This window comes from Lissotriton vulgaris, chromosome 8, assembly GCF_964263255.1.
Source record: "Lissotriton vulgaris chromosome 8, aLisVul1.2, whole genome shotgun sequence".
Classification (NCBI taxonomy): domain Eukaryota; kingdom Metazoa; phylum Chordata; class Amphibia; order Caudata; family Salamandridae; genus Lissotriton; species Lissotriton vulgaris.
This window is the reverse complement of record NC_141696.1, coordinates 983,951,763-983,964,049: the sequence shown is the minus strand read 5'-3', so window position 1 is coordinate 983,964,049 and position 12,287 is coordinate 983,951,763. Positions and strand designations below refer to the sequence as shown.

The 12,287-nt window shown below is 47.3% G+C and overlaps 1 protein-coding gene across 1 annotated transcript; it reads left to right on the top strand.

The window, feature by feature from the left end:
• Positions 1–9,347: 9,347 nt before the first annotated feature.
• Positions 9,348–10,205, top strand: LOC147698209 (uncharacterized; the record flags this gene model as incomplete). The annotated part of the gene is made up of 1 exon (XM_086936199.1): positions 9,348–10,205. A coding segment is annotated over one exon (858 nt), but the record flags the coding sequence as incomplete, so codon positions are not given.
• Between the last annotated feature and the right edge of the window lie 2,082 nt (positions 10,206–12,287).

Genomic DNA, 12,287 nt, shown 5'->3' with positions numbered 1-12,287 from the left:
CCTCCCAAAATCTATGGTGTAACTCAGGAAAGCTTAGTACCAACTTGGCGACAGGATGAAAGAAGGTTTGTTTTTTTTTCTTTTGAAAAGGAGTTAGGAAAGAGCAGGATCTGATGCCGCACAATTAGACCATACCAAAGCAAGGGTTACACATAATACAGGATATTCACAGTCAGGACCACCGTAGGCAGGATATTGGTATCAGTGCGTTGAATCAGGATATACAATAAGCATTACATTTCCCCACCTAGACAGTGTCTGCCCGCCGTATCGTAAAGCATTGAAAAACATACACCCCTATTTTTGGACTAGGAAATCACGCAGAGAGTTACCTCTAAACAGCCCCCGCAAAGAGAAGAAGAAGAGGAAGAAAGTAAGAGGAACCAAAATTTAACAAGAAAAAGGAAGGCCATAGAACAGAAAGGGAAAAAACAAAAATACCCCCACCCACCCCCCCCACCCTGCACCCCTGCATACGGCTACGGCCTACCCCCCTAGCAGCGTGCCTGTCGCCCAGTGACTAAAACCGAAATATAGAAGAGAGAGATATAAGAAGGGAAAAAGAAACAGTAATCCACACAAAAATAAAGGAAAGGGAAAAGGAAGAAGTGAACTAAAACCCCACGGTAGGAGAAGAAGAGAACATGGAGGGTCCCAAGTACAGGCCCCCGGGCCCCCCCCGCCGCCTCGTGTCATTGCAATGATACAGGAGTTGACAATAAAGCATCAAAGACACAAGCATAATCAGGATCGCAATTACAGCCCAGCTCCTCAAGTTTCCGGAGTAAGATGGAAGTCCCCCCGTGTTGCTACAAAGGAACAAAAGTACCACTGATTCACGTAAACATATTTAACCCTAATCAGAAACAGGACCCAGACATTGTGAAGCGGGATCAGGCATTCAGAAGACCATGGTGAACTGGCAGGCCAGATCGGAAAGGAATAGGAAACCTTGCAATGTCTCAGGAAACTGTACAATCAAAAGTCATCCGCCGCCATTTTGGCCGCTCACGGTCCGGAGAACAATGTGTGACGCAGCAAGAACAGCCATTTCGTAGTTTCCGAATCTAACAGCAAAATACGTCGCCAGGAGAGGCGCGCGAGAGGGAGAATGGTGAAACACAGCTGGTGGTTGCTCCTAATAAACAATGTACCCCTGAAATCAAGTGTCCATGGAGCAATCCAGTAGGAACAGACAAGGAGTCCCACATGTGAAAACTTTCCTCTCTTGCCTCCGATAGAGTCAAATCAAGTTCCCACCGCAGCGCCTGTACAGCAAGGTATAGCTGGGGCCACATAAACATAAATAAATGTTTGTTAATGAAAAACCATGGTAAATTCATTTAAACTGCAGGTGTAAATAGTATAAATATTTAGTATTGATGTAGACACTCCACTATGATACAGCAGCTCTCCTTTGAATTTCACTGATCCATGAAGTAGGGTGTAAGTGTGTTGTGAGTGACTCGCGGTGTCATGGGCCGCACTGTCGAGTATATGTATGATTTTATACTTCAGGGAAAGGTGTCGTGGTTCTAGGAATTATTTCTGGAGTAGCGCTGCATCAGTTTCTTTTGGGTGCGTAGAAGGAGACTCTTTCGTTGAGGTACTAAGATCCTGTGTTATGGAGGAATTTTTAGGCATGAGCGGTTAGCTTGAAGGTCACTTTCTTCTCGACACAGAGCCAGTGGAGGTTTCGTAGGTGCTGGGTGATGTGGCCTTGTCGTGGGATGCCGGGGACGAGTCTGGCAGGGGTGTTCTGGATGGTCTGGAGTTTTCAGAGCAGGGTTTTGTTGATTCCGGCGTAGAAGGCGTTTCCATAGTCTAGTCTGCTGGCTATGAGTGCGTGGGTGATGGTTTTCCTGGATTTGGAGGGATCCATTTGAAGGTCTTACGTAGGATGCGGAGGGTGTTGAAACAAGTGGGGGTGATCGCTTTGACCTGTCCGGTCATGGTGATGGATGAGTCAAGTATGAGGCCGAGTTTGTGGGCATTGTCTGTAGGCATTGGGGGTTGCCGAGGGTGGTGGGCCACCAGGTGTTGTCCCATGTGGAGTGGGTGGGTACGAGGACTTCTGTCTTCTCTTAATTGTGCTTCAGGCAGCTGCTGCTCATCCAGGAAGCTACGTCTTTCATTCATACCTGGGAGCTTAGTCTAGCGGTGTCGGGTTCCATCGTGAAGGAGAGGATGAGCTGGGTGTCGTTGGCATAGGAGACAATGTTGAGTCTGTGCTTCCTGACGATGGCAATCTAGGGGGGCCATGTAGATGTTGAAAAGCGTGGGGCTGAGCGATGATACTTGGGGTACTCCACAGCTGATCTCTGTGGGTTTGGAGAGTAATGGCGGGAATCTGATTCTTTGGGTTCGGCCAGTGAGGAAAGAGCAGATCCAGTCAAGGGCAGTTCCCTCTATGCTGGCGTCGTGGAGTCTGGCGGGGAGTGTGCAGTGGGAGATGGTGTTGAAAGTTGTGGAGAGGTCAAATAGGATGAGGGCCGTCATGTGGCCCTTGTCGAGGAGAGTACGGATGCATACACTTCTCCTTCTCTAAACCCACTGCACAAAAACCTACACCACGCCCCCATGCAGGAATTGGGGCAATGTCACCGAAGAACACCTCAACTCCACCCTCAACCACGCGCCTCCTCCTCTATGACCGACGTCAACTCTGCAGCTCACAAACTCCAAAAATGGATCACCGACTGCACAGACAGGCTCGCTCCCCTAAGTAACTCCAACAAACAGTGGTGGTCCATCCAAAGGAGTTGTGTAGTGTGGCTGAAGGGGATGTTGTTCACTTTTGTGAAGATGGGGGTTGAGGGAAGGTCCTGCCTTGTGGGTGGGGGTGGTGACAAGCTGCTTTAGTTCGAAATTGACAAGGTTGTCAAGGAAGGCGTGGAGTTGGGGGTCGCTGAGTTTGTTGAGGTGGAAATTCAGTTCTCTGAGCAGTATGTAGTCCATGGAGATGATGGTGTGGGGCACGATGAGGTCGGTGATGGTTGCGCTGAACGTGGTTCGTGGTCCAGGAGGTCTGTAGGTGAGGGTGTTGCATAGGGTCATTCTAGGGTTGGTCTGGATCTGGAAATAGATATGTTCTGTGGGGGTCAAGGAGTTGTTTGTGCTGGATGTGGGGAGCCGGAGGGAGTTCTTGTGTGTAATGGCGAGTCCTCCTACCAGCTAGGTTGAGATGGTCCTTCCTCTGGATCTTTTATTCGTCAGGTATGGTGATAGTGGTGTCGGAGGGGTTAAAATTATTATTCCCACTCCAGTAATTGCAACAGTAGAGAAAGTGTTGGATAGCTAGTAGGTAAAAATTACTATTCCCACTCCAACGAGTTCAACAGTAGGGAAAGTGTTGGATAGCGGGTGGGTAAAAAATACTATTCCCACTCCCAACAAGTGTAACAGTAGGGAAATTGTTGTATAGTGTAACTGTAAAAATTACTTTAACCACTCCAGAGAGTGTTGGATAGCATAGCGGTAAGAATTACTATTCCCCCTCCATCAAGTGCAACAGTAGGAAAAATGTTGGATTGCGGGTACGTAAAAATTACTATTCCCACTCCAACAAGTGTAACAGTAGGGAAAGTGTTGTGTAGTGTAACTGTAAAAATTACTATTCCCCATCCAGAGAGTGCAACAGTAGGGAAAGTGTTGGATAGTGTAGGGGTAAAAATTACGATTCACACTCCAGAGAGTGCAACAGTAGGGAATGTGTTGGATAGTGTAGGGGTGAAAATGACAATTCCCACTTCATAGAATGCAACAGTGGAGAAAGTGTTGGATAGCATAAAGGTTAAAAATAACATTCTTATAAATTTTAAAAAAGTTATTAAATAATGAATTATTAATAAATTAACAATTCATTAATTAAAAATACCAATAAATAAAAATGTATAATTACTTTAATAACATTAAATTACTTCCCACACTATTCCTCAATAAACACACACATAAAATGTCACATAATTAATTTAATAATCAATTATTCAATTTATATAAATTAATTACCCAGTAATAATTAACAATAAATTAAATATCAATCCCCAAAAATAAAACTTTATATTGACTTAATTACAATTAATTACTTCCCACACTATTCCCATTTAAACCCAGAACATGCACAAATAATAATTAATACAATGAATATAATTATCAATTAATCAATTAATAAAAATGATTTACCAATTAATAATTAATAATACATTAATTATCAATATCAATAAATAACATGTAATAATTACTTAATTACAATTAAAATACTTCTCACCCTATTCCCCTATAAACCCACAACACACTCCTAACATATTCACAAATTAATTGTTAATAATTAATAACTAATTATTGTGTGTACACAATAAACATAATTACCAATACATTATCAATTTATAATTAATTAATAATTAACACAATTAACAATATAAATTATTATATACAGAATTATTAATTAATTATTTTTTAAATAAATTAATTTAAATTAAATTACTTTCCACCCTATTCCCCTATAAACCCACAACCCGCTACGGAATAAAATTACCCCAAAATCTATTAAGTTCTAACTTATTCATTAAAAAACATTTTTAATTAATATATTATAATTAAATTACTTCCCACCCTATTCCCCTATGAACACACAACCCGCTACGGTACTAAAATACGCAAAAATAATTTATCATAAAATTCGTTGTTTAAAAAAATTTCCAACATACATTACAAACATTATATAAACTTTTAACACATATACCAACACTTAAAACACCCTCAAAAAATTAGATATTTTTAATAACTGTATTATGACTGTCGATATTACTAACTTTGATATTATTTAAAACGATATTTCTTACCTGCATTTCGATATTCTGCACCACTATATTTTTGTAAGTCGATATTTTGGCAACTCAATATTTGAAATTCTATATTTTGGCAACTCGATATTCATAATTCAATATTTAGATTGTTCACCCTTTTGAATGTGATATCTTTAATTATATATGCAGGATTTTTGGTGTTTTATTCTGATAAATATTGGTTATTTTTCTAAACTAGCGTGGTCTCCTTTCGTAGTGTTTTCACTGTTGCAGTGTTTGTATGTACAGATGCTTTACAAATGCTTTACAATTGCTTTGAGTGCTCCAGCCATGCTACCAAGGGGGTGAGCAGGGGTTATCTGAGCTGTATATTAACCCTACCCTGACTAGAGTGAGGGTCTCTACTTGGACAGGGTGCAAACCACTGTCTGACACTGTGTTTCTTAACACCTAAGTCCCCTGTGGATTTCGGCTCAAGCTCAAGAACTCTTTTGCACTGTTAGTATTTCAACTTTAACCAAAGAAAACAACAAGCTGTGAAACTTATTTATGTTCCATGTATTGCAAAAGAGTTGATGTTCAGAAATTGTATTTCTAAACAAGGCAGGATTTGTGTGAATCTTTATGCGCTGCTTAAGTATTATAAGCTCCAACATAAATGTACCATGTAAACAATCATTTAAATATTGTATTGTATTCTATTTGACATTTGTAGAGCGCATGGCTACCCGAAGGCATCCCAGGGCTGCATGTGTACGAAGGAAGGAAAGAGGAGGTATCTATATGAAGAAACAGGTCTTCAATTGTTTACGGAATTTCAGATGATTAAGTTCGCTCCGCGGGTGTAGTGGGAGGGCATTCCATAATTTAGAGACATTAAGGGGCTCATTAGGATAGCGGGCGGAAAACCACCCCGACCGCCATGAAGGCGGAAACCAACCGCCCGCCTGCACCGCGGAAACACCGGCGTCCACATTAGGATCAACCGCCACTAAAGACCAACCGCGGCGGAAGCGGGCCTAGCAAAGCCGTCCGACGCGGGCGGTGATGGCAAAAAAGACTGCAGCGGTCGGAAAAGCTAAAACCTGCCGCAAGAACAGCGGTACAAAAGGGGGTGGTGATGGACGGAGCATCTGAATCAATCAAACACTCACACCCAGTCAAAAGATCTGGGTTTAATCCATCACCGTTCTTTAGCCCACTCTGCCACCCCAGTTCAGACGTGAGCCCCTTGCTCACTTTGCCACTGGATTCAAGCAAGCCAGGCTGAAGACGGCTGGAATGCCAGAAACCGGTCCTTGGAAGCTTGTTCTCGGTCCAGGGAAGACATGGCTTGGCAGTTCGGGCTGGACTGTTCCCATGAGTCACAGGGTCAGACTGATTTGCATATAGCCATGTCTGAACTGGGGTGGCAGAGTGGGCTAAAGAACGGTGATGGATTAAACCCAGATCTTTTCACTGGGTGTGAGTGTTTGATTGATTCAGATGCTCCGTCCATCACCACCCCCTTTTGTACCCTTTTGGCCGCCATAAGTGTGGCAGGGTATGCTCAGACGTGAGTCCCTTGCTCACTTTGCCACTGGATTCAAGCAAGCCGGGCTGAAGACGGCTGGAATGCCAGAAACCTGTCCTCGGAAGCTTGTTTCCGGTCCAGGGAAGACATGGCTTGGCAGTTTGGGCTGGACTGTTCCCATGAGGCACAGGGTCAGACTGATTTGCATATAGCCATGTCTGAACTGGGGTGGCAGAGTGGGCTAAAGAACGGTGATGGATTAAACCCAGATCTTTTGACTGGGTGTGAGTGTTTGATTGATTCAGATGCTCCGTCCATCACCACCCCCTTTTGTACCGCTTAAGGACAGAAGACACACCGCACGGGAAATTATGATAACCCCGAGGGTGTCGCCGTCGGAACCGGTGCTACCGACCGCCGCGGTCGCACACAGGAGTGAATGGGAAAAATAGCAGAAGACCTGCAGCATAAACACCGCAGCGGACGGGACATGAAAAACATGGCGGATGAAGCCAAAACACCGCAGTGATGCCTAACAATGCACAAATGAAATTAGCCATGACCCACAAATACATAACACACATACAAATAAAACAAATAAAGCCACTATCAAAATTAAAACCCTGGACAACTCCCACAATACACCTGACACCCAAAATCCACTTGGACACACCCACACAGCTGAGTATAAAGCCACCCCCTACACAAACCACAATCCGTTGCTACACTCCAGATTAGAAGGCCATACCCCAAATCTAACAGGAGAGGCAAAAGAGCACAGCACACACACACACATCCACCACCACCTTTACACCAGCACAAATAATCCCACAGCACACAACACACCTCACACCTCAACACCATACCCCTGCCTCCACACCCCTGCACCCACAAACACCTCAACCACCACACACCATGACAACACAAAAAATGCCCAAATTCACCGAGAGTGAGTTGACAGTCATGGTCAATGAGATTGTAAGAGTAGAGCCACAACTGTTTGGTAGCCTGGTCCAACAGACACCATTGGCCACGAGGACACAAATGTGGGAAAGGATAGTCCAAAGGGTGAATGCAGTAGGGACCACCCCAAGATCCAGGAAGGAGATCAAGAAGCGGTGGCATGATCTCAAGAGGGTTGTCGAGGAGCGGAGGAGTAAAAACTGGATGCTGGCGAACATGACTGGCAGTGGCCCTCCCATCCCACCGAAAACATTCACACAATGGGAGGAGAGGGTGCTTGCCATACTGCTTCCTGAGAGTCTCACAGGAGTAGCCGGGGGAGCGGAGGCTGGTAAGTACAAACAAATGCGAAACAACACACTGAGAAGTACTACCTTGCTATACCTAAACACCATTACACTGTCCACCCTCACACAACAGGTAGCTAGCCATCTTGCTTTGGAGGCCTGAGTGGGGGAGGGAGTCCTGCACTACCACTCCCACCATGCCCCCTGTTCCACAGCTGAGCTGGATACAGGCCTCCCCACCCAGAAGCATGTGTCAGCCATTGCACTGTTCCCTTCACCTAACAGGTAGGTAACAATCTTTCTTGTGATGTCTGTCTGTTGGAGGGAGGCCTGCACTACCACTCCCACCATGCCCCCTGTCCCACAGCTGAGCTGGATACAGGCCTCTCCACCCAGAAGCATGTGTCAGCCATTGCACAGTTCAACAAACAGACTTACAGGTCGGTATCCATCTTGTATTGGAGCACAGTTTGTGGGTTGGAGGCCCTGAATCACCACTCCCAGCATGCCCCCTGTCCCACACTCCAGCAGCATGGAGGCCTCCTCACCCAGGAGCATGTGTCAGCCATTGCACTGTTCATCAAACAGACTTACAGGTCGGTATCGATCTTGTATTGGAGCACAGTTTGTGGGTGGGAGGCCCTGAATCACCACTCCCAGCATGCCCCCTGTCCCACACGCCAGCAGCATGGAGGCCTCCCCACCCAGGAGCATGTGTCTGCCATTGCACTGTCAACAAACAGACTTACAGGTTGGTATCCATCTTATATTGGAGCACGGTTTTGGGTGGGAGGCCCTGAATCACCTCTCCCAGCATGCCCCCTGTCCCACACTCCAGCAGCATGGAGGCCTCCCCACCCAGGAGCATGTGTCAGCCATTACACTGTTCAACAAACAGACTTACAGGTCGGTATCCATCTTGTATTGGAGCACAGTTTGAGGGTGAGAGGCCCAGAATCACCACTCCCAGCATGCCCCCTGTCCCACGCTCCAGCAGCATGGAGGCCTCCCACACCCAGGAGCAAGTGTCAGCCATTGCACAGTTCAACAAACAGACTTACAGGTCGGTATCCATCTTGTATATGAGCACAGTTTGGGGGTGGGAGGCCCTAAATCACCACTCCCAGCATGCCCCCTGTCCCACACTCCAGCAGCATGGATGCCTCCCCACCCAGCAGGAGCATGTGTCAGCCATTGCACTGTTCAACAAACAGACTTACAGGTCGGTATCCATCTTGTATTGGAGCACAGTTTGTGGGTGGGAGGCCCTGAATCACCACTCCCAGCATGCCCCCTGCCCCACACTTCAGCAGCATGGAGGCCTCCCCACCCAGGAGCATGTGTCAGCCATTGCACTTTTCAACAAACAAACTTACAGGTCGGTATCCATCTTGTATTGGAGCATAGTTTGGGGGTGGGAGGCCCTGAATCACCACTCCCAGTATGCCCCCTGTCCCACACTCCAGCAGTATGGAGGCCACCCCCACCCAGGAGCATGTGTCAGCCATTGCACTCTTCTTCCTCACTTAACCGGTAGGTAGCTATCTTAACTCTTCCTGATGTGTGTGTGGGAGACCTGCATCCCAAAACGCAGCAACAATTGCATGCAATGCATTGACATCCAACATGTATGAGTAAATGATGTTCCTCTGCACCATGAAATCATACACAGTGTTGCCATGAATTGTACTACTGGTTACTTCATATTAGTGTAGTGTACAGACAGTCGTTCATACTCAGCTGACACAATACTTGCACAGTGCCCAACACTGACCATTCCACATCTACTCCACAGGGGATGAAGAACTCACTGCTGAGGACCACACCAACGACCAGCTGAGCCAGTCTCCACCCCCGGCACATGGACTCTCAGATATGGGCTTCCAGGACAGTATGGACGATGAGCTCCAGCCCGGCCCATCCGGTGTGCCACAGACCCAGAGGTCACAGACCCCCATCCTCCCCACCACCACGTCTGCTGCAACAACAGCGCAGCAGACCCCTGCTGTCACAGCCTCTGCCTCCACCGCAGCCATCACTGTCACCACTGCCACCACCACTACCACTAGTACCACCAGTAACACCTGCAGTACCCTCCCTGTCCCAGGGGATGACCAGCCCACAGCAACTACTGTGGAGGCCAGGGAGAGAGTGCGTGGACCCACAGTGGCGAGGCAACAGGTCCGTGGCAGAAGAGCAGGTGGGAGGGCCAGGGCCACCGCCAGACCTCGGGAGGAGTGGACACCATCCCTGGACCACTTCACCAGAGTAGTGGAGGCCTACCAAGACGTCCAGGGACAAACTGGCCGGTCGGATGAACTGTTAAGGGAGCTCATCGTGCTGATGAGGTCCATCGACAACCGCCTTGGACAGATGGTGGACCTCATGGGCCAGCAAGTGGCGTTGCAGAGGGACAGGCCTGTGTCCCAACCACCACCTCTGTCCCCTCCTGTTGTGCCGCAGGATGACAGTGCACCATCCTCCCCTGTGCCAACAGAGAGGGACGAGTCCCCTGACGCCGCTGGCCATTCAGCAGGCCCCCCACCACAGAAAAGACCTAGGGGGCGTCCAAAGAAGAGCCTGGGAGTCTCCGGAGGCAAAGCACCTGTCACACGCCAGTCACGGAGCCAGCCGTGATGACAACTTTCTTCCCTACTGCATTGACTGTTTGGACTGTCCTTACCCACATTTCCTTTGCAATGTCACCTGTCTGTTGGACTGGGTCACCACATACATGTGGACTCAACTCTTGCATCTCAGCGAACAGGACTGTCAACTCACTACTCATTCCCCACTGTCATGTAAATATTCCCACACAAATCACATGTACACTGCCCAAATAAAATACCTGATGCACCAGATTTTGTGCTGTATCGTTTTTTAGTGCAATATTTACATGTAGACAATGTCCATGATGTGTTCAATTGATGTATAGTATGTAGTGCAGGACTAATCTGTAGAACCTAGGGAGACACAACAGAACAACAGTCACTAGTGTCATTGTGCCATCACAGGCAGAACACTACACAAAACATACACAAGACACTACAGGCATACTAGACAATGTGCTGCAGGTGTGAACAAATAGGGTCCAGCATACGTTCACATATGCAACGTCAATGTCACTTTCAGCACACACAGGTGAATGAACGTGTGTCTGTCTGTTACATCCGCGCATAGCCCTTCTCAACAACAGCAACCACACCACACAATGTACATGTTGTACCTCGTCACCCACCTTCAAGGGAAGTAGCGTTCGATGAGCTGCTGGCGCAGGTCTTCTCCTCCATCCTCTCCACTGTCCTCATCACTAGACTCAGGTCCCTCATCAGGTGGTGGCCTTGGTTCCTCACCATCGTCCAGGAGCAGGGGGATCCCCCTGTGGATGGCCAGGTTGTCCAGCATACAGCATGCCACAACGATCTTGCACACCTTCCCAGGCGAGTATGCCAGTGCACCTCCTGTCCTGTCAAGGCAACGGAATCTAGATTTCAGCAGGCCAAAAGTCCGTTCGATTACCCGTCGGGTCCTGCCATGGGCGTCATTGTAGCGGATGTCAGCTGGGGTCCCGGGATTCCTGAGGGAGCTCAACAGCCATGGCCTACTGGATATGCTGAGTCACCTGTGAATGAGAAACAACCATTGCAATGTTGCACAGCCAGAATGCAGCAGGTGACACACAGCCCGCCATATCAGTATGTATACTCACCCACAATCCAAGCACGGTCGGGATGCAGATTCTCCATCATCCGGGGCACCATGCTGTTCCTCATGATGTACGAATCATGCGGCGAGTCAGGATACTTCGCACACACATGAGAAAAGGTCATGTCCGCAAGGCACACCACCTGCACATTGATGGAATGGTAATGTTTGCGGTTCCTATATATGTGCTCTCTGGTCTGTGGTGCCACCAAACTTACATGGGTTTAATCGATGGCACCAACAACATGTGGGATGCGTCCAAGGGGATAGAAGTCACCCTTCACGGCAGCCAATTCTCCTTCCCTAGGGAAATGTATGTAGCGATTCTGATACAGCATCATGGCAGCAAGAACATCCCTCAGCACCATACTGAACATGGGCTTTGACATCCCTCCAGCGCTAGCCACGGTCTCCTGGAAGGAACCTGTCGCAAAAAAGAGGAGTGCTGCCATCACCTTGTATGTGGGTGTGAATGCATTAGGATGGTGACTGCGAGGCTGCAGGTGGGGCTCCAAAAGATCACACAGAATCTTCAGTGTTGCTTTATCCAGGCGGAATTTCCGAATTATTGCAATATTCTCCATGTCATCAAGCACTGTCAGGTGACTTAGGAGATTTGGCCTCCTCCTAGTTGAGAAGTAAGAAAGGAAATGTCAGTGACAACCATCATGAGATGGCCACAGCACACACCATCAATGATGTAATGCAAAAACATCGACTGCCTGAGAGATGCATGGCACACCAGGTTACATGGCTGGCCTTTTGATACACACAGAGGGCACACCTCTCCACTGTCAATACACAAGTGCCACAAACACATCAGAGAATGTGAAAGTGCACATACTGGAGATCACAATGCACAAGTGCAGGCAAGGTGCAGCAACATCGGGCAATGTTTAGAAAATTACCATGTCTGTATCACACCCATCTGCTCTACCTGTCACACCTCAATGCATCATGTTAATTCTGCACACATCCGTCTACACAATGATCACAGTATCTTTAACACGTACA